This window comes from Oryctolagus cuniculus, chromosome 11, assembly GCF_964237555.1.
Source record: "Oryctolagus cuniculus chromosome 11, mOryCun1.1, whole genome shotgun sequence".
In the NCBI taxonomy this organism is placed as follows: domain Eukaryota; kingdom Metazoa; phylum Chordata; class Mammalia; order Lagomorpha; family Leporidae; genus Oryctolagus; species Oryctolagus cuniculus.
The window spans coordinates 56613926-56630615 of NC_091442.1; the positions used below are offsets into that span (position 1 = coordinate 56613926).

The 16690-nt window shown below is 46.9% G+C and overlaps 1 protein-coding gene and 1 long non-coding RNA gene across 5 annotated transcripts in view; one reads left to right on the top strand and one right to left on the bottom strand.

Annotated features, from left to right (window-relative positions):
• Positions 1–16690, top strand: part of LOC108176647 (uncharacterized) — a 33798-nt gene that overhangs the window by 2649 nt on the left and 14459 nt on the right. The window contains exon 1 of one of the 2 annotated variants that reach the window (XR_011380066.1): positions 14300–14438. The exons of the other annotated variant lie outside the window; for it this stretch is intronic. This is a non-coding gene — a long non-coding RNA (uncharacterized lncRNA). Of the gene's footprint in view, positions 1–14299; positions 14439–16690 lie in introns of those variants that run through there. 2 annotated transcript variants of the gene reach the window in all.
• Positions 3478–12369, bottom strand: LOC100355212 (heterogeneous nuclear ribonucleoprotein A1-like). 3 transcript variants are annotated; one of them, XM_070052327.1, is made up of 4 exons: positions 11237–11776; positions 10932–11131; positions 9525–9599; positions 3478–9409 (listed from the first exon to the last, which is right to left on the bottom strand). In XM_070052327.1, the coding sequence occupies exon 4, from the start codon at positions 4804–4806 to the stop codon at positions 3844–3846; it is 963 nt and encodes a 320-aa protein (XP_069908428.1). In that variant the 5' UTR covers positions 4807–9409; positions 9525–9599; positions 10932–11131; positions 11237–11776; the 3' UTR covers positions 3478–3843. The 3 variants fall into 3 exon arrangements, with proteins under 3 accessions (XP_069908428.1, XP_069908429.1, XP_069908427.1); XM_070052328.1 differs by lacking the exon at positions 9525–9599; XM_070052326.1 differs by having other exon boundaries at positions 3478–7997; positions 8601–12369.

Here is a 16690-nt window from a genome sequence, read left to right on the forward strand (position 1 = left end):
TTTTAACAGTATACAAATGATGTCCAGCTTTATTTTCCTAAATCCTCCTTTGTGCTCTTATCATATGAATCACATTTCTTCAGTGTATTCCTATTAACATAGGTCTACAATGATTGTTTTATACAGTTGCCTTTTAAATATGATAGGAGAAAAACAGTTATAGACAAAATTACACGAAAATATCTTTGTATTTAAGTATATGGTTAACTTTACTGGTGCTCTTTATTTCTTCATGTGGATTAGAATGACTGCCTAGTATCCTTTCATTTCACCGTGAAGATTCCCTTTATTTTTTTTTTTCAAGATTTTATTTATTTATTTGAGAGGGAGAGCCACAGTGAGAGGGAGAGACAGAAAGAGAGGTTTTCCATCTGCTAGTTCACTCCCTAGATAGCCGCATCAGCTGGAGCTGTGCCAGTCTGAAGCCAGGAGCCAGGAGGTTCCTCCGGGTCTCCCATGTGGGTGCAGGGACCCAAGGACTTGGGCCATCTTCTGCTGCTTTCCCAGGCCACAGCAGAGAGCTGGATCAGAAGTGGAGCAGCTGGTACTTGAACTGGTGCCCATAGGGGATGCTGGCGCCCCAGAGCTGGCTCCTCCCTTTAGTATTCTTCTCTTTTTAAAAATAAGATAGTCTCTCATTTCTTTATTTGAAAGGCAGAAAGACTGAGAGAGACAGACAGAGAAGGAGTGAGAGAGGTCTTTTATCCACTGGCTCATTCTCTAAGCGCCTGCAATAGCCAGGGCTGGGCTGGACTGAAGCCAGGAACTCCACCTGGGTCTTCTACATTCATGTCAGGGACGAAAGCACTTGAGCCATCATTTGCTGCTTCCAGTGTGCACATTAGGAGGAAGATGGAGGCCGGCACCGCGGCTCACTAGGCTAATCCACCGCCTTGCAGCGCTGGCACACCGGGTTCTAGTCCCGGTCGGGGTGCCGGATTCTGTCCTGGTTGCCCCTCTTCCAGGCCAGCTCTCTGCTGTGACCAGGGAGTGCAGTGGAGGATGGCCCAGGTGCTTGGGCCCTGCACCCCATGGGAGACCAGGATAAGTACCTGGCTCCTGCCATCGGATCAGCGTGGTGCGCCGGCCGCGGTGGCCATTGGAGGGTGAACCAACAGCAAAGGAAGACCTTTCTCTCTCTCACTGTCCACTCTGCCTGTCCAAAAAAAAAAAAAAAAAAAAAAAGAGGAAGATGGATAGATGGATTGGAAATGGAGTGGAACCCTAATCCAAGTACTCTGTTATGGGATGTGGCTGCCCAAATGGCACTTTTTTTTTTTTTTAAGATTTATTTTATTTCTTTGAAAGGCAGAGTGACAGAGTGAGAGAGGGGAAAAAAGAGAGATCTTCCATCTACTGGTTGACTCCCCAAAGCTAGGCCAGGCTGAAGCCAGGTGTTACATTTGGCATGTGAGTGACAGGGGCCCAAATACTTAATCATCTTCCCCTGCTTGCTTGCTTGCTTACTTTTTTTTTTTTTTTTAAGATTTATTTATTTGAAGGGCAGAGTTAGAGAGAGAGACAGACAGACAGACAGACAGACAGACAAAATGAGATCTTCCATCCATTGGTTCACTCCCCAAATGGCTGCAATGGCCAAAGGTGCTGGGCCAATCCAGAGCCAGGATCCAGGAGCTTCTTCCAGGTCTCCCACAGGGGTGCAGGGGCCCAAGGACTCGGGCCATCTTCCATTGCTTTCCCAGGCACATTAGCAGGGAGCTGGATTGAAAGTGGAGCAGCCAGGACTGGAACTGGGGCCCACATGGGATGCCGGCACTGCAGGTGGTGGCTTTACTCGCTACTTCACGGTGCTAGCCTAGGATTCTAGTGTATTAACCAGTATCTTAACCACTAGGCTAAAAAAAAAAAAAAAAAGGCCGGCGCCTTGGCTCACTTGGCTGATCCTCCACCTTGCGGTGCTGGCACCCTGGGTTCTAGTCCCAGTTAGGGCGATGGATTCTGTCCCAGTTGCTCCTCTTCCAGTCCAGCTCTCTGCTGTGGTCCGGGAGTGCAGTGGAGGATGGCCCAAGTGCTTGGGCCCTGCACCCACATGGGAGACCAGGAGGAAGCACCTGGCTCCTGGCTTCGGATCGGCGCAGTGCGCCAGCCATAGCAGCCATTTGGGAGGTGAACCAACGGAAGGAAGACCTTTCTCTCTGTCTCTGTCTCTGTCTCTCTCTGTCTCTCTCAGTGTCTAACCCTGCCTGTCAAAAAACAAAAAACAAACAAAAAAAACCACTAGGCTAAATGCCTGCCACTGAGTCCCTGATGACACACATTTGTTTCATACCTTAAATATGGTTTATTTAAATGTATTTTTAAAAAAGATTTACTTATTTATTTGAAAGGCAGCTAGAGAGAGAGAGAATTTTCCATCCGCTGGTTCACTCCCCGACAGCCAGGGCTGGACCAAGCTGAAGCTAGGAGCCAGGAGCTCCACTGGGTCTCTCACGGGTAGCAGGGACCCAAGCAGCTGGGCCATTCTCCATAGCCTTCCCAGCGTATTAGCAGAGAGCTGGATTGGAATTGGAGCAACCAGGACTTGAACTTGTGCTCTGATATGGGATGCCAGCATTGTAAGCTGTGCCAGAACGCCAACCCCCTAAATCTTTTTAAATGGCTAACTTTGGGGCATGTGTTCTGGCACAGCAGGTTAAATTGCTGTGAGGGACAATAAAATAAACTGTACATTTTTAAAGCATATAATTTGATAATTATTTTTAAAGATTTATTTATTTTGAAAGGCAGAGTTACAGAGAGAGGGAGAGACAGAAAGATTGAGAGATCAAGAGAGATCTTCCATCTGCTAGTTCACTTCCCAGAAGGCCACAACGGCCAGTGCTGGGCCAGGCTGAGGCCAGGAGCTCCATCTGGGTTTCCCACATAGGTGACAGGGGCCCACACACTTGGATCATCTTCTGCTGTTTTTCCCCAGGCTGTCAGCAGGGAGCTGGATTGGAAGTAAAGTAGCCAAGAAATGAACCAGTCCCCATATGGGATTCTGGTGTCATAGGTGGTGGCTTAACCCAGTATGCCACAATGCCGGCCCCTAATTTGACAGTTTTTAACCTAAGTGTATACCAGCGAAGCCACCACTACAATCAAGATAATAAACCTATCAATCACCCCCATGAATTTCCTGCTCATTTATCTATCTTTCCCCAGCCCACCCCTTTCCCAGCAGTCCCTGGGCAACCGTGTACCATCTTGCTATTACTACTGATTGGTCTTCATTTTCTAGAACTTCATATAAATGAAATGAAATACACATTCTTTCTAATATGACTTATTTCACTCATCATAATTATTTTGAGATTCAACCATGCTGTTGCATGTATTGATAGTTCACTCCTTTTTATTATTGAGTGACATCCCATTATTTGGATATATCACAATTTCTATACAAGTCTTTCTGTAAATATGCTTTCATATGCTTTCTTTGGGAAATACCTAGAAGTAGAATTGCTGAATCATCAATTTTTTTTTTTTTTTTTAAAAAGACACATTTATTCAGCGTCATGATCAGACTATTACATTTAGCAATCAACAGCATGGGTGCAAAAGAAAAAAAAAAGAAAAAACTACATTAAAACCCTTTGTTGGAATGCTTTACACTTTCCACAGAACAGAAACTAAAATAACCTGTTATACAATTAGTCACAAATACAGTCCTTGAGTTTTTTTGCCCATACACATGAGTATTGTCTAAAACATGTCTTCTTTGTAGCAGCTAGGCCCTGCCACCACTGTGCTTGGCTGAGTTCACAAATCTGTTGTAACCTGTAGCTTCCCTGTCACTTCTCTGGCTCTCCTCTCCTGCTAAGCTTTGTTTCCTGGCAGTTATTAAAACCTTCTGCCACTGCCATAGCTGCTGCTGCTGCTAGAACCACCATAGCCACCTTGATTTCGTGGTTTGGCAAAATATTGGCCGCCACCACCATAGGGGCCAGAGCTTCTGCCTCCAAAATTTCCTCCCTTCATGGGTCCAAAATTTGAAGATTGATTGTTGTAATTGCCAAAATCATTGTAGCCTCCGCTGCCTCCAAAATTGCTTCCGTCATTACCAAATCCATTGTAACCATCCCCACTGCCACCATAACCACCTCCACCGCGGCTGCCGCCGAAGCCACCACGACCACTGAAGTTTCCTCCACGACCAAAGTTGTCATTGCCACCAAAACCACCTCCACGACCACCACCAAAGTTTCCAGAACCACTTCGACCTCTCGGGGTGGACGAAGCGCTGGCCATCTCCTGCTTCGACAGGGCCTTCCTCACTTCACAGTTGTGGCCGTTCACAGTGTGGTATTTCTGAATGACAATCTTATCCACGGAGTCATGGTCGTCGAAGGTCACAAAAGCAAAGCTCCTCTTCTTGCCACTGCCTCGATCAGTCATGATCTCAATCACCTCGATTTTCCCGTACTGCTCAAAGTAATCTCGGAGGTGATGCTCTTCAGTGTCTTCTTTAATGCCACCCACGAAGATCTTTTTCACAGTGAGGTGGGCACCTGGTCTTTGGGAATCTTCTCTCGACACAGCCCTCTTTGGTTCCACAACTCTTCCATCCACTTTGTGTGGCCTTGCGTTCATGGCCGCATCCACCTCCTCCACGGTGGCGTAGGTGACAAACCCAAAGCCCCTGGAGCGCTTGGTGTTCGGGTCTCTCATTACCACGCAGTCCGTGAGCGTGCCCCATTGCTCAAAATGGCTCCTCAGGCTCTCATCGGTCGTCTCAAAGCTCAGCCCTCCGATGAAGAGCTTCCGCAGCTGCTCGGGCTCCTTGGGCGACTCTGACTTCGACATGACGGCGGTGGGAAGAGAGAACTCGACGATGCTTCCTCGGCGGCGTCCGCAAGCAGAAAGTGAATCATCAATTTTTTAAGAAGCTGCCAAACTGTTTCTCAGAGTGACTATCTCTTTTTCAGTCCCATTTGCAGTATGTGAGATTTGTACTTGCACTAATAGATGTGGGATAATCTCTCATTGTGGTTTTAATTTACATTTCCATGATGACTAATGATGTTTATCTTCTTTTATGAGCTTATTTGACATCCTTATACATTCTTAGTGAATCATCAGTTCAAATTATTTGCCCATTTTTTTTAAAAAGTGGGTTGTTTGTCTTCTTTTTGACTTGCACAGGTTATTTATATATTCTACATACAGACAAATCCTTTGTCAGATATGTGCTTTTTTTTAGATTTTTTTTTAAATATTTTTCTCCAGTTTATGGCTTGCCCTTTTACTTTTATAACTTCTCTTTTTCTTAAAAATAATTATTTATTTGAGAAGCTGAGAGGTGGAAGGAGAGGTGGGGTTGGGCCTGGGCCAAAGCTGGAAGACAGTAATGTAATCCAGGTCCTCTGTGTTGGTGGCAGGAACCCAGTTATTTGAACCATCTCTGCTGCCTTCCAGGGTCTGCATCGGCCAGAAGGTAGAGTCAAGAACCAGAACTAGAGCTTGAAATTGAACCCAGGGGCCGGCGCTGTGGAGCAGTAGGTTAATCCTCGGCTTGTGGTGCCTGCATCCCATAGGGGCACCAGTTCTAGTCCCAGCTGATCCTTTTCTGATCCAGCTCTCTGCTATGGCCTGGGAAGGCAGAGGAAGATGGCCCAGCTCCAGCCGTTGCAGCCATTCAGGGAGTGAACCAATAGAAGGAAGACCTTTCTATCTCTCTCTCCCTCTCACTATCTGTAACTCTACCTCTCAAATAAATAAATAAAATTAAAAAAAAAGAAGGAAAGAAATTGAACCCAGATACTCTATGTGGGATGCAGATTTCTTAACCCCTAGGCTACATACCTGATCCCTTGTAACTTTTATTTTTTTTTAAGATTTATTTATTTACTTTGAAAGAGTTACACACAGAGAGAAGGAGAGGCAGAGAGAGAGAGAGGGAGAGAGAGAGAGAGAAAGAGAGTCTTCCATCCACTGGTTCATTCCTCAGTTGGCCACAACGGCCCAGAGCTATGCTAATCCGAAGCCAGGAGCCAGGAGCTTCCTCTGGGTCTCCCACATGGGTGCAGGGGCCCAAGGACTTGGGCCATCTTCTACTGCTTTCCCAGGCCATAGCAGAGATTGGAAATGGAGCAGCCAGGACTCGAAGCAGTGCCCATATGGGATGCCGGTGCTGCAGGCAGCAGCTTTACCTGCTACGCCACAGCACTGGCCCCTGTAACTTTCTTTCTTTCTTTCTCTCTCTCTCTCTCTCTTTTTTAAAGAAAGGTTAGAAAGGTTATAGGTTGGTTTTTTTTTTTTTTTTCCAGATAGAGTTAGACAGTGAGAGAGCAAGGTCTTCCTTCCATTGGTTCACCCCCCAAAATGGCCGCTAAGGCTGGAGCTATGCCGATCTGAAGCCAGAGCCAGGAGCCAGGTGCTTCCTCCTGGTCTCCCATGCAGGTGCAGGGGCCCAAGCACTTGGGCCATCCTCCACTGCCTTCCCGGGCCACAGCAGAGAGCTGGACTGGAAGAGGAGCAACTGGGACTAGAACCTGGTGCCTATATAGGATGCTGGCGCCACAGATGGAGGATTAACCAAGTGAGCCATGGCGCCGCCCCCCACCCCCTTTTTAAAAGAGAAAAAAGTTGGTGTTGTGGGACAGGGGGTTAAGCCACCTGCTATGCAGGCATCCCATGTGAGAACAGATTCCAGTCCCAGCTGCTCCAGTTTCAGTCCAGCTTCCTGCTAATGTGCCTGGGAAAGTAGCAGAAGCTGGCCCAAGTGTTTGGGCCCCTGCTACTCATGTGAGAGACCCAGTTGAAGTTCCTGGCTCCTGGCTTTGGCTTGGCTCACTCCTGGCCACTGCAGCCATTTGGGGAGTAAACCAGCAGATGGAAAATCTTGTCTCTCTGTAACTCTGACTTCAAATAAATAGATACATTAAAAAAAAAAAAAAAAAAAAAAAAAAAAAAAAAAAAAAGGTGAGCTCAGGGATTTGAATCCCAGCTGAAGCACTGCATAAATGACAGAAAGTTCTGTATGAGAGCTTTATACGACGGACTGAATTACAACGCAAGATGAACTCTGATTTGCAAGGTAGCTACTGTTAAAGTGAGGGCATTAAGCTGGAAAGGATAGAACCCGCTAAGTTGGGTTGGGAATGTATAGAAGGACTCTGATTGAAACTGGGAATGGCCGGCGCCGCAGCTCAATAGGCTAATCCTCTGCCTGTGGCACCAGCACCCCTGGTTCTAGTCCTGGTCGGGGTGCTGGATTCTGTCCCGGTTGCCCCTCTTCCAGGCCAGCTCTCTGCTGTGGCCCGGGAGTGCAGTGGAGGATGGCCCAAGTGCTTGGGCCCCTGCACCTGCATGGGAGACCAGGATAAGTACCTGGCTCCTGCCTTCGGATCAGCATGGTGTGCCGGCCGTGGCGACCATTGGAGGCTGAACCAACAGTAAAGGAAGACCTTTCTCTGTCTCTCTCTCTCACTGTCCACTCTGCCTGTCAAAAAAACAAAACAAAACAAAAACTGGGAACGTCAGGCTCTTAAATGTTGGTGTCTCTTCTTTGACAGTGGATGAGGCCTCCTGCCCCAGTGGAAAGCAGCCACTCCCTACTTTTCCAGTCCCATCTGACAGTTATGATTCCCCTGAGGAGCCTCCTCCACCTGCCCTGTTTGCTATAAGCTCTGTAACGAGATTCCAGCAGGTCCCTAAAGGTATGGGATAGAAAGTGTGAGCCATGGGGAGACTTCTTGAGTGTTCTAAATTAGACAGGAAGCACTCTAAGTTAGACAGGAATGTGGAGAACATAGAAGAAAAAGAAAAGATACTAAGGGATAACAGTGGAGGAAGGGATTCAGAGCCTTAGGGAAACTGGAATGTTAGCCTGGATTTTGTCATTTAAGACCTACTGAACCATACTGGAAGGGTCCAGAAGGCATACCTTTTTTTTTTTCTTTGTTTGTTTTAAAGATTTATTTATTTATTTGAAAGAGTTACAGAGAGACAGAGGCAGAGAGAGAGAGAGAGAAAATCTTCCATCTGCTGGTTCACTGTGGGGAGCAGCTCGGACTAGACTAAGTTACTGGAATTAAGACTTATTCTATACATCTGCTCTCCTCTGTGGGGAGCAGCTCGGACTAGACTAAGTTACTGGAATTAAGACTTATTCTATACATCTGCTCTCCTCTGTGGGGAGCAGCTCGGACTAGACTGTTACTGGAATTAAGACTTATTCTATGCATCTGCTCTCCCACAATATGGCGCTGGGAGAGAAGAAAACAGCTTCTGTACAGCTGCCTCCAGTTCAACCAATTAACTGTAGGACTTGCTCCTGATTGGAGAGCAGCGTACTCAGCCGAGTTGGGATTGGCAGAGGAGGACTATAAAGGAGGAGAGAGACGGCATGCACCGGGAACATCTATGGGGAACATCTAAGGGAACCCGTGCAGCCCCCGAGAGACCCGGCCGGCGGTGTGCCGCTCCCCTGCGGAAGTGGGGAATGTGGCCAGGGGGAACTGCCCTTCCACGGAGGTGGAAGGGATAGTAGCCAACCCGGGAAGAACCAGCAGCAAACCCGGGGAGGGCCGAGCAGACCAAAGAACAGCGCAGGGTCCTGTGTTGCTCCTCCACGAAGAGGGGGAGCGACAGTTCACCCCCCAAATGGCCGCAAAGGCTAGAGCTTGGCAGATCCAAAGCCAGGAGCCAGGAGCCAGGAGCTTCCTCTGGGTCTCTCAAGCAGGTATAGAGGCCTAAGCACTTGAGCCATCTTCTGCTGCTTTCTCAGGCCATAGCAGAGAGCTGGATTGGAAGAGGAGCTGCTGAGCCTGGAACCAGTGCCCCTGTGGTATGCTGGCACTGCAGGCAGTGGCTTTACCTGCTACGCCACAGCGCTGGCCCTCAGAAGGCATACCTTTTACCACTGCTGTGAAAAGTGAATTTTTGAGGGAACTCCAGCATCCTTGAGCTCTGCGATCATCCTTCTCTAGGCCAGACTTTTCAGTGGGAACTGCAGTCGCTGAACCAGAAGACCTAAATGCAATAGGGCTAATTGGATCCTGGGATGCTAGGGGCCCAGTGGTAACCCTGTTCCATGAAAGGCAAGGTGGGCATGGACAGCAGAGTCAAAGCAGCAATCAGAATGGTCTCACTTGCCCATATCTGTATGCACTTGGCCAGTTGATCATAGTGTCCTAGGAGTGAAATAATGGGAGCCTATTATATTCTCATTTTTTAAAAGATTTACTTATTTATTTGAGAGGCAGAATTACAGAGAGAGGAGGAGACAGAAAGAGAGGTCTTCCATCTGCTGCTTCACTCCCCAAATGGCTGCAATGGCCAGAGCTGGGCCAATCCGAAGCCAGGAGCCAGGAGCTTCTTCCAGGTCTCCCACGTGGGTGCAGGGGCCCAAGGATTTGGGCCATCTTCCACTACTTTCCCAGCTTTCTCAGGCCATTAGCAGAAGCTGGATTGGAAGAGGAGCAGCCAGGACATGAACCAGGTCCCCTGTGGGATGCCGGCACCACAGGCAGAGGCTTAACCTACTACAGCACAGTGCCAGCCCCCTGCTAAGTTCTTACCTGATTTGTATAAGCAGAAAGCCCTAGGACAAGAGCTCACAGAGACTGAAGAGTCCCACAACAGCTTTCTGTAAGCTGCAGAGCCAGAAAAGCAGGCAGAAGAAACCTGAGAACCAGGGAGGCTGATAATGTGCACCCCAGTCTGACGTTCAAGGCCTCAGAGCCCCTGCAGGGTGGCTGGTGCTGGGCCAAGAGTCCAAGGGCCAACGAACATGGAGTCTGATGTTGTTCAAGGGCAGCAGCAGGAGAAAAATGCACCCCACCTGGGGGAAGAACTAGAGAGAATTTTCCTCTGCTTCCACTCTGCTGTTCCATCCGGGCCCCGCAGCTGATTGGATTGTATACAGCCACACCGAGGGTGGGTCTCCCCTAATCAGTTTACTGACCCACATGCCAATCTTCTCTCAAAATACCCTCACAGGCACCCAGAAGTATACCAATTCTCTAGTCATCCCTCAGTCGTCGCCTAAATTTAACACTCACATATGGGCTGTTAAACATAGATGCTTAGGCACCAAGGCAACCTGCTGCCACAACCACTGTGTGCTCAGTGTGCCAGCAACAGAGACTAGCTCTAAGTCCCCAAGGTGACCAGTTCCCTAGGGTGACCAGTTAGCTACCTGGTAGCGGACTAATTACATTGGTCCACTTCCTCATAGAACAAGCAGGGTTTTCATTCTTTTAAAGATTGATTGATTTGAAAGGCAGACTGACAGGGAAAGAGGGAGAGGAAGAGAGAGATCTTCCATTCACTGGTTCATATCCTGAATGGCCACAACAGCCAAGTGTGGACCTGGAGCCAGGAACTCCATCCTGGTCTCCCACATGGGTGACAGGGCCAAGGTTCTTGGTCTGTCTTCAGCTGTTTTCCCAGACAGATTAGCAGGAAGCTAGATCGGAAGCAGAGCAGCCAGGATTTGAACCGGTGCTCTTATATGGGATGCCAGCATCACAGGCTATTGTTTAACTCTCTGTGCTACAACACTAACCCCCAGTATTTTATTCTTAGTGGAATAGACATTTTCTGTAGATTCAGATTTGCCTTCCCTGCATGCAATGCTTGTGCCTAAACTATCTATGGAATTATAGAATGACTTCATTACCATCCTGGTATCCCACCAGCACTGCTTTTGATCAGGGAACTCAGATTACAGCAAAAGAGGTCTACACTCATAGGATTTGCTAGTCTTGCTATGTTCCCTACCATCCTGTGGCAGAATGGTGGAAAGACCTTTTGAGGACTTGCTAAAGTTCCAGCTAGTTTGCAGTACCTTGAAGGGCTGGAACAAGATTCTTCAAAAGCCTATGTGTGCTGAATTTATGTCCAGTATATGGTGCTGTTTCTTCCATAGCCAGTATCCATAGGCCCTGAAATAAAGGAGTAGAAGTGGGAGTGGTACCACTCACCATGGGTATGAATGCCAAGTTGACAAGAGTGGTTAATTTTCTGTGTCCACCCTGATTGGGACAGGAAGTGCCCAGATATTTCGTTAAACATTATCCTGGGTGTGTCGGTGTTTCTGGATGAGATTGCCATTTGAATGGGTAGAGGGAGAGAGGCTGGTAGCTGTCCCCAGTGGGTGGGTCTTATCCAATCCATTGGAGATCTGAGTAGAACAAAAGGTAGGGTGAGGGGGGAATTCACTCCGCCTGATTTCCAGCTGGGATAGTCTTCTTTCATGCTGAGACCTGAACTTGCACCGTCTGCTTACCTGGTTCTCCAGACCATTGCACTGCAATTTCTACCATTGATTCTCACGGTTCTTAGGTGTTTGGTCTTTACAGGAATTACATCACCAGCTCTTCTGGGTCTCCAGCTTGCGCATGGCAGGTGGTGGGATGTCTCAGCCTTCATAACTGTGTGAGCCAATTCCTTCTAACAAATTTGTAACACACACAAGCCTACTTCAAAAGGTTTGGAATAAAAAAAATAAGCTTATTTTGATGCAAAAATATTTTTAAGTCCATGCATAGGTTTTTGTTCATAATACCTATTTTCCATGAACTTTTTGAAGCACACACATGTTATATAATCTTATATATGTATATCATATATGTACACACACATCTGTACCTGTGTATATAAGGAGAAAGAGGGAAATAGTTTGTGATTTTTGTGTCGTATTTGAGAATTCTTTGCCAAACCCAATGTTAAGAAAAGTTATGTTTTCTTATAGTTTTTTTTTTTTTTAAGATTTATTGATTTACTTGAAAGTCAGAGTTACACAGAGAGAGAAGGAGAGGCAGAGAGAGAGGTTTTCCATCCGCTGGTTCATTGCCCAAATGGCCGCAACGGCCAGAGCTGTGCCGATCCTAAGCCAGGAGCCAGGACCTTCTTCTGGGTCTCCCACGTAGGTGCAGGGGCCCAAGGACTTGGGCCATTTCTGCCTTCCCAGGCCATAGCAGAGAGCTGGATCAGAAGTGGAGCAGCCGGGACTCAAACCGGCACCCATATGGGATGCTGGCACTGCAGGCAGCGGCTTTACCCATTATGCCACAGTGCTGGCCCCTTCTTATAGTTTTACTTTATTTTTTAAAAATTTATTTAGGACCCGGTGCTGTGGCACAGTGGGTTAAAGCCCTGGCCTGCAACACCGGCATCCCATATGGCTGCTCCTCTTCTGATCCAGCTCTCTGCTATGGCCTGGAAAAGCAGTAGAAGATGACCCAAGTCCTTGGGCCCCTGCACCCATGGAGGAGACCCAGAAGAAGCTCCTGGCTCCTGGCTTTGGATCAGCTCAGCTCTGGTTGTTGCAGCCATTTGGGGAGTGAACCAGCAGATGGAAGACCTCTCCCTCTAGCTCCACATCTCTCTGTAACTGTCTTTAAAAAAAAAAAAAAAAAAAAAAAGATTTATTTATTTATTTGAAAGAGAGTTAGAAATCTTCCATCCACTAGTTCACTCTCCAGATGGCTACAACAGCCAAGGTTGGGTCAGGCCAAAGCCAAGAGCCAGGAGCTTCATCCAGGTCTCCCACATGGGAGGCAGGGGCCCAATCATTTGGGCCATCTTCCACTGCTTTCCCCAGGCACATTAGCAGGGAGCTGCATCAGAAGTGAAGCAGCTGGAACTCAAACCGGCCTCCAGCATTTTATTTATTAAAGAAAGCAGAAATAGAGGTGAAAGAGGGACACAGAGCCCAAGCTTGATATGAAACAGTTATGGCCAAAATGTTACTAATTTTTAATCTTATTAAGGAGATGCCTAGGTATCTATTACCTTATTATTTGTGCTTTTCTATATGTTTCAAATTATTTGCATTTTCTATTTTTAATTCATGCCAAAGATAAAGAAAGGATGCAAGGATAGTGTGAATAGGGGCTGGCACTGCAGCACAGCCAGTTAATTGAACTTGCTCCCCTATCAGAGTGCCAATTTGAGCCCCAACTGCTCTGCTTCTCGAACAGCTCCCTGCTAACGTGCTGAGAAGGCAGCAAAAGATGGTGCAAGGGCTTGGGCCGCTGCCGCCTGTGTGGGAGACAGGGCTGGGGTTCTTGGCTCCTGACTCACAGCTTCAGCCTGGCTCAGCCCTGGCTCTTGTGGCCATTTGAAGAATGAACCGGCAGATGGAAAATTCTCTTTCTCTCTCTCTCTCTCTCTGCCTTTCAAATAAATAAATATTTTTTAAAAAATAGTAGGAATAACTTTTTCCCCCGGAATTGTTTGTAAGTTGATAACTTGATGCCTTATTAACTCTGAATACTCTTGTGTACCAAAGTAGGACATTCTCCTAGGTAACTCAGTAAAGCCATCAGAACCCTGGAAATTAATATTAGATATGTTTACCACCATATCACCTATGGACCCCATTAAAGTTTCGCCAGTTGTTCCCAAAATATCCTTTAGAGCAAAAAGAACCATGCCAGAATCCATGTTACACTGGACTGTCCTGTCACTTTAGTCTCCTTCCATAGGGAAGCTTCTTGGCCTTTTTTTGACATTTGTGACCTTGGCGCTTGCTTTTGAAGTTTGCAGCTCAGTTTTGGATGCCCCGCAGGTGTGCATGTCAGCTGTCTCCCTGTGATTTGGTCCGGGTTGTGCGCTTTTGTCGGGAGTCACAACAGAACGGGTGTTCTGAGTGTGTTCTGTCTGTTCTGATTTGCCACAGGCCTGGTAGTGTTTGCTTTGAACCCTGGCTTGCAGAAATGTCTGCCAGGTTTCTCCACTCTGAAGTTAGTTTTTGTCCCCCTGTGATGAGTATTTTGTGGGGAGGTATTTTGCGACTGTGGAACATCCTCATCACGTTTCCAACTGCTAGGTTTAATATTTGTTGATATTTTGTGGCTTAATTATTACTGTCATGGTTACTAAACGATATATTTTAATTCCATTTTTTCTTCCTACATTAGTTACTTGTCAGTTTAGAGGAAGAAAAGGCTCTTTTCTTCTTCCAATTCGTTATTTATTCCTATCAGGATGGCTCATGGGTTCTTGTTTTATTTAGTGGGTCTTAATCTTTTACTGTCATTAGTTTTATGTTCAAATTGTCCCAGATTTGCCCAGTGGGAGCCCTTGGAAGCTGGCTGCTGTATGCTTTGTCATGTCTCTGTTCCTCTTCTTCTTTTTGTTTTTTTTTTTCAAAGATTTTTATTCATTCATTTATTTATTTATTTAAAGATTTATTTATTTGAAAGGCAGGATCACAGAGACGGGGAGAGAGATCTTCCATTCACTAGTTCACTCCACAAATGGCTACAGGAGTCAGATCTGGGCCAGGCTGAAGCCAGGAGCCAGGAGCTCCATCCGGGTCTTCCTCATGGGTGACATGGGCCATCTTCCACTGCCTTTCCACACCATTAGCAGGAAGTTGGACTGGAAACCGAGCTGCTGCGACTGGAACTGGTACCAGGATATGGGATTCGGGCATCAGAAGCTGTGGTCTAACCCACTGCGCCACCTAGGAAGGAAAGGAGGTAAGGGAAGGAGGGCGTGGAGTGGAGCAGCTGGGACTCGAACCGGCACCCATATGGGATGCCGGTGTTGCAGGTGGTGGCTTTACCCACTACACCACAGCACTGGCCCTCATGATTAGTCTTTAACCAGGATGAAGCCTCCAGTCATCTTGATTGCTGATTGTCCATCCTAAGAGCACTGTTACCTACTCTTGTACTAAGACAGAAAGGAAATTAGGTTTCCTGATTAGACCAGGTGTGGCTCATCTGTGTCCATGACAACATGTCTAATGGTGCATATGACTTCACCAAAAGGAACTGTGGTGGAGGTTATTAGCCGAACACATTTAATGGAGAATGGAATTTAGAAATGAATTCCACAATAGCCACGTCCAAGAGAGCTCTCCAAGACTCTGTTTTTCACCTCGGACTGTCTCTGAGATGTGCAAGTATCTAGCAGAGAATTTGCTGCAGGTACTCATGGAGAGCTATGCCCTGCAGCTTTTGCTGTATCACATCAGGTTAGAGATGTGAGAGGTGTCTTGGATGGGGTGTGCCAGGCCTGGGCCTGTGCTGGATGCCTAATATTACAGCAGGTTCAGGGAGACTCGAACCCATGCTTGAGTGTAGATTCTGAAGTCCCAGGTCCCAGCCCTCCCTTTCCTACATAGTAGCAGCAGGACCTTCCCACAGTTGCTTAGCCTCTTTGTGCCTCAATCTTTTCATCTGTAAAATGGGAATTCTACTTCACAGAGTTGTCTAGAATATATCCTTAGAAAAGTACCTGACACTCGAGATGGATTCTCTTTGAACCTAAGGACACTTTGGTGTCACGGACTCTCATTTGCACAAATCCAAGGCTTTATACTTAACTTTGTCATTTTTCATTCTTTTTCTTAAGGAGACCTCCCTCCTCCCCAGGGGGGCAGCACTATGGTGTAGTGGGTAAAGCTGCCACCCACGGTGCTGGCATCCCATATGGGCGCTGCTCCACCTCTGATCCAGCTCTCTGCTATGGCCTGGGAAAGCAGTGGAAGATGGCCCCGGAACCAATGTGGGAGACCTGGAACAAGCTCCTGATTCCTGGCTTTGGATTGGCCCAGCTCCAGCCATTGTGGCCATTTGGGGAGTGAACCAGCAGATGGAAGACTGCTCTCTCTCTGTCTCCTCCTCTCTCTGTAACTCTGCCTTTCAAGTAAATAAATTAATTAATTTTAAAAAAGAGAACCTTCCCCCCCAAATTGTATAAACTTCAGGTCCCACTCAGTCTGGGTCTATCCATCTAATACAAAGTAAATATTTTGCAAATGTTAGTTATTACTTACATTAGGTATATATTTTTAAACCTAAAACACCTATTTTTTTTTAAAGGATTTATTTATTTATTTGAAAGGCAGAGTTACAGAGAGGCAGAGGTAAAGAGAGAGAGAGAAAGGTCTTCCATCCACTGGTTCATTCCCCAAATGCCCAGAACTGAGTTGATCAGAAGCCAGGAGCCAGGAACCTATTCGGGTCTCCCACATGGGTGCAGGGAGCTGGACTGGAAGTGGAGCAGCTGAGACTTGAACCAGTGTCCATATAGGATGCCAGAACTGCAGGCGGCAGCCTCACCCACTACGCCACAGCGCTGGCCCCTTTACATTCAATATTAAGAGTGATTCTCCCCAGTTGCCCCTCTTCTAGGCCAGCTCTCTGCTGTGGCCAGGGAGTGCAGTGGAGGATGGCCCAAGTCCTTGGGCCTTGCACCCCATGGGAGACCAGGATAAGTACCTGGCTCCTGCCATTGGATCAGCGCAGTGCGCCGGCCGCAGCGCGCTGGCTGCGGCGGCCATTGGAGGGTGAACCAACGGCAAAGGAAGACCTTTCTCTCTGTCTCTCTCTCACTGTCCACTCTGCCTGTCAAAAAAAAAAAAAAAAGTGATTCTCCAAGATATTTTGTTTTTGTCTTTTTTTAGTTGCTCATCTTACAGAATGCTAATCTATAAGGTAATCCATAATGTCGCCCATTACTTCCATCCATTCCCCCATTTTAAAATATATTAATTGAGTGGCTACTATGTCACAAGTGGTTACAATTCTGTGGCTAAAACAGACATTTGTATAAATACAGAATGAGTATCCCTTACCTGAAATGCTTGGAACCAGAAATGTTTTGGATTTCAGATGTTTTGGGATTTGGGAATATTTTTTCATATACATACTGAGATATCTTGAGGGTGGAACCTAATTTAAGCCTGAAGTTGTTTTATGTTTCGTGTACACCTTAATCACAT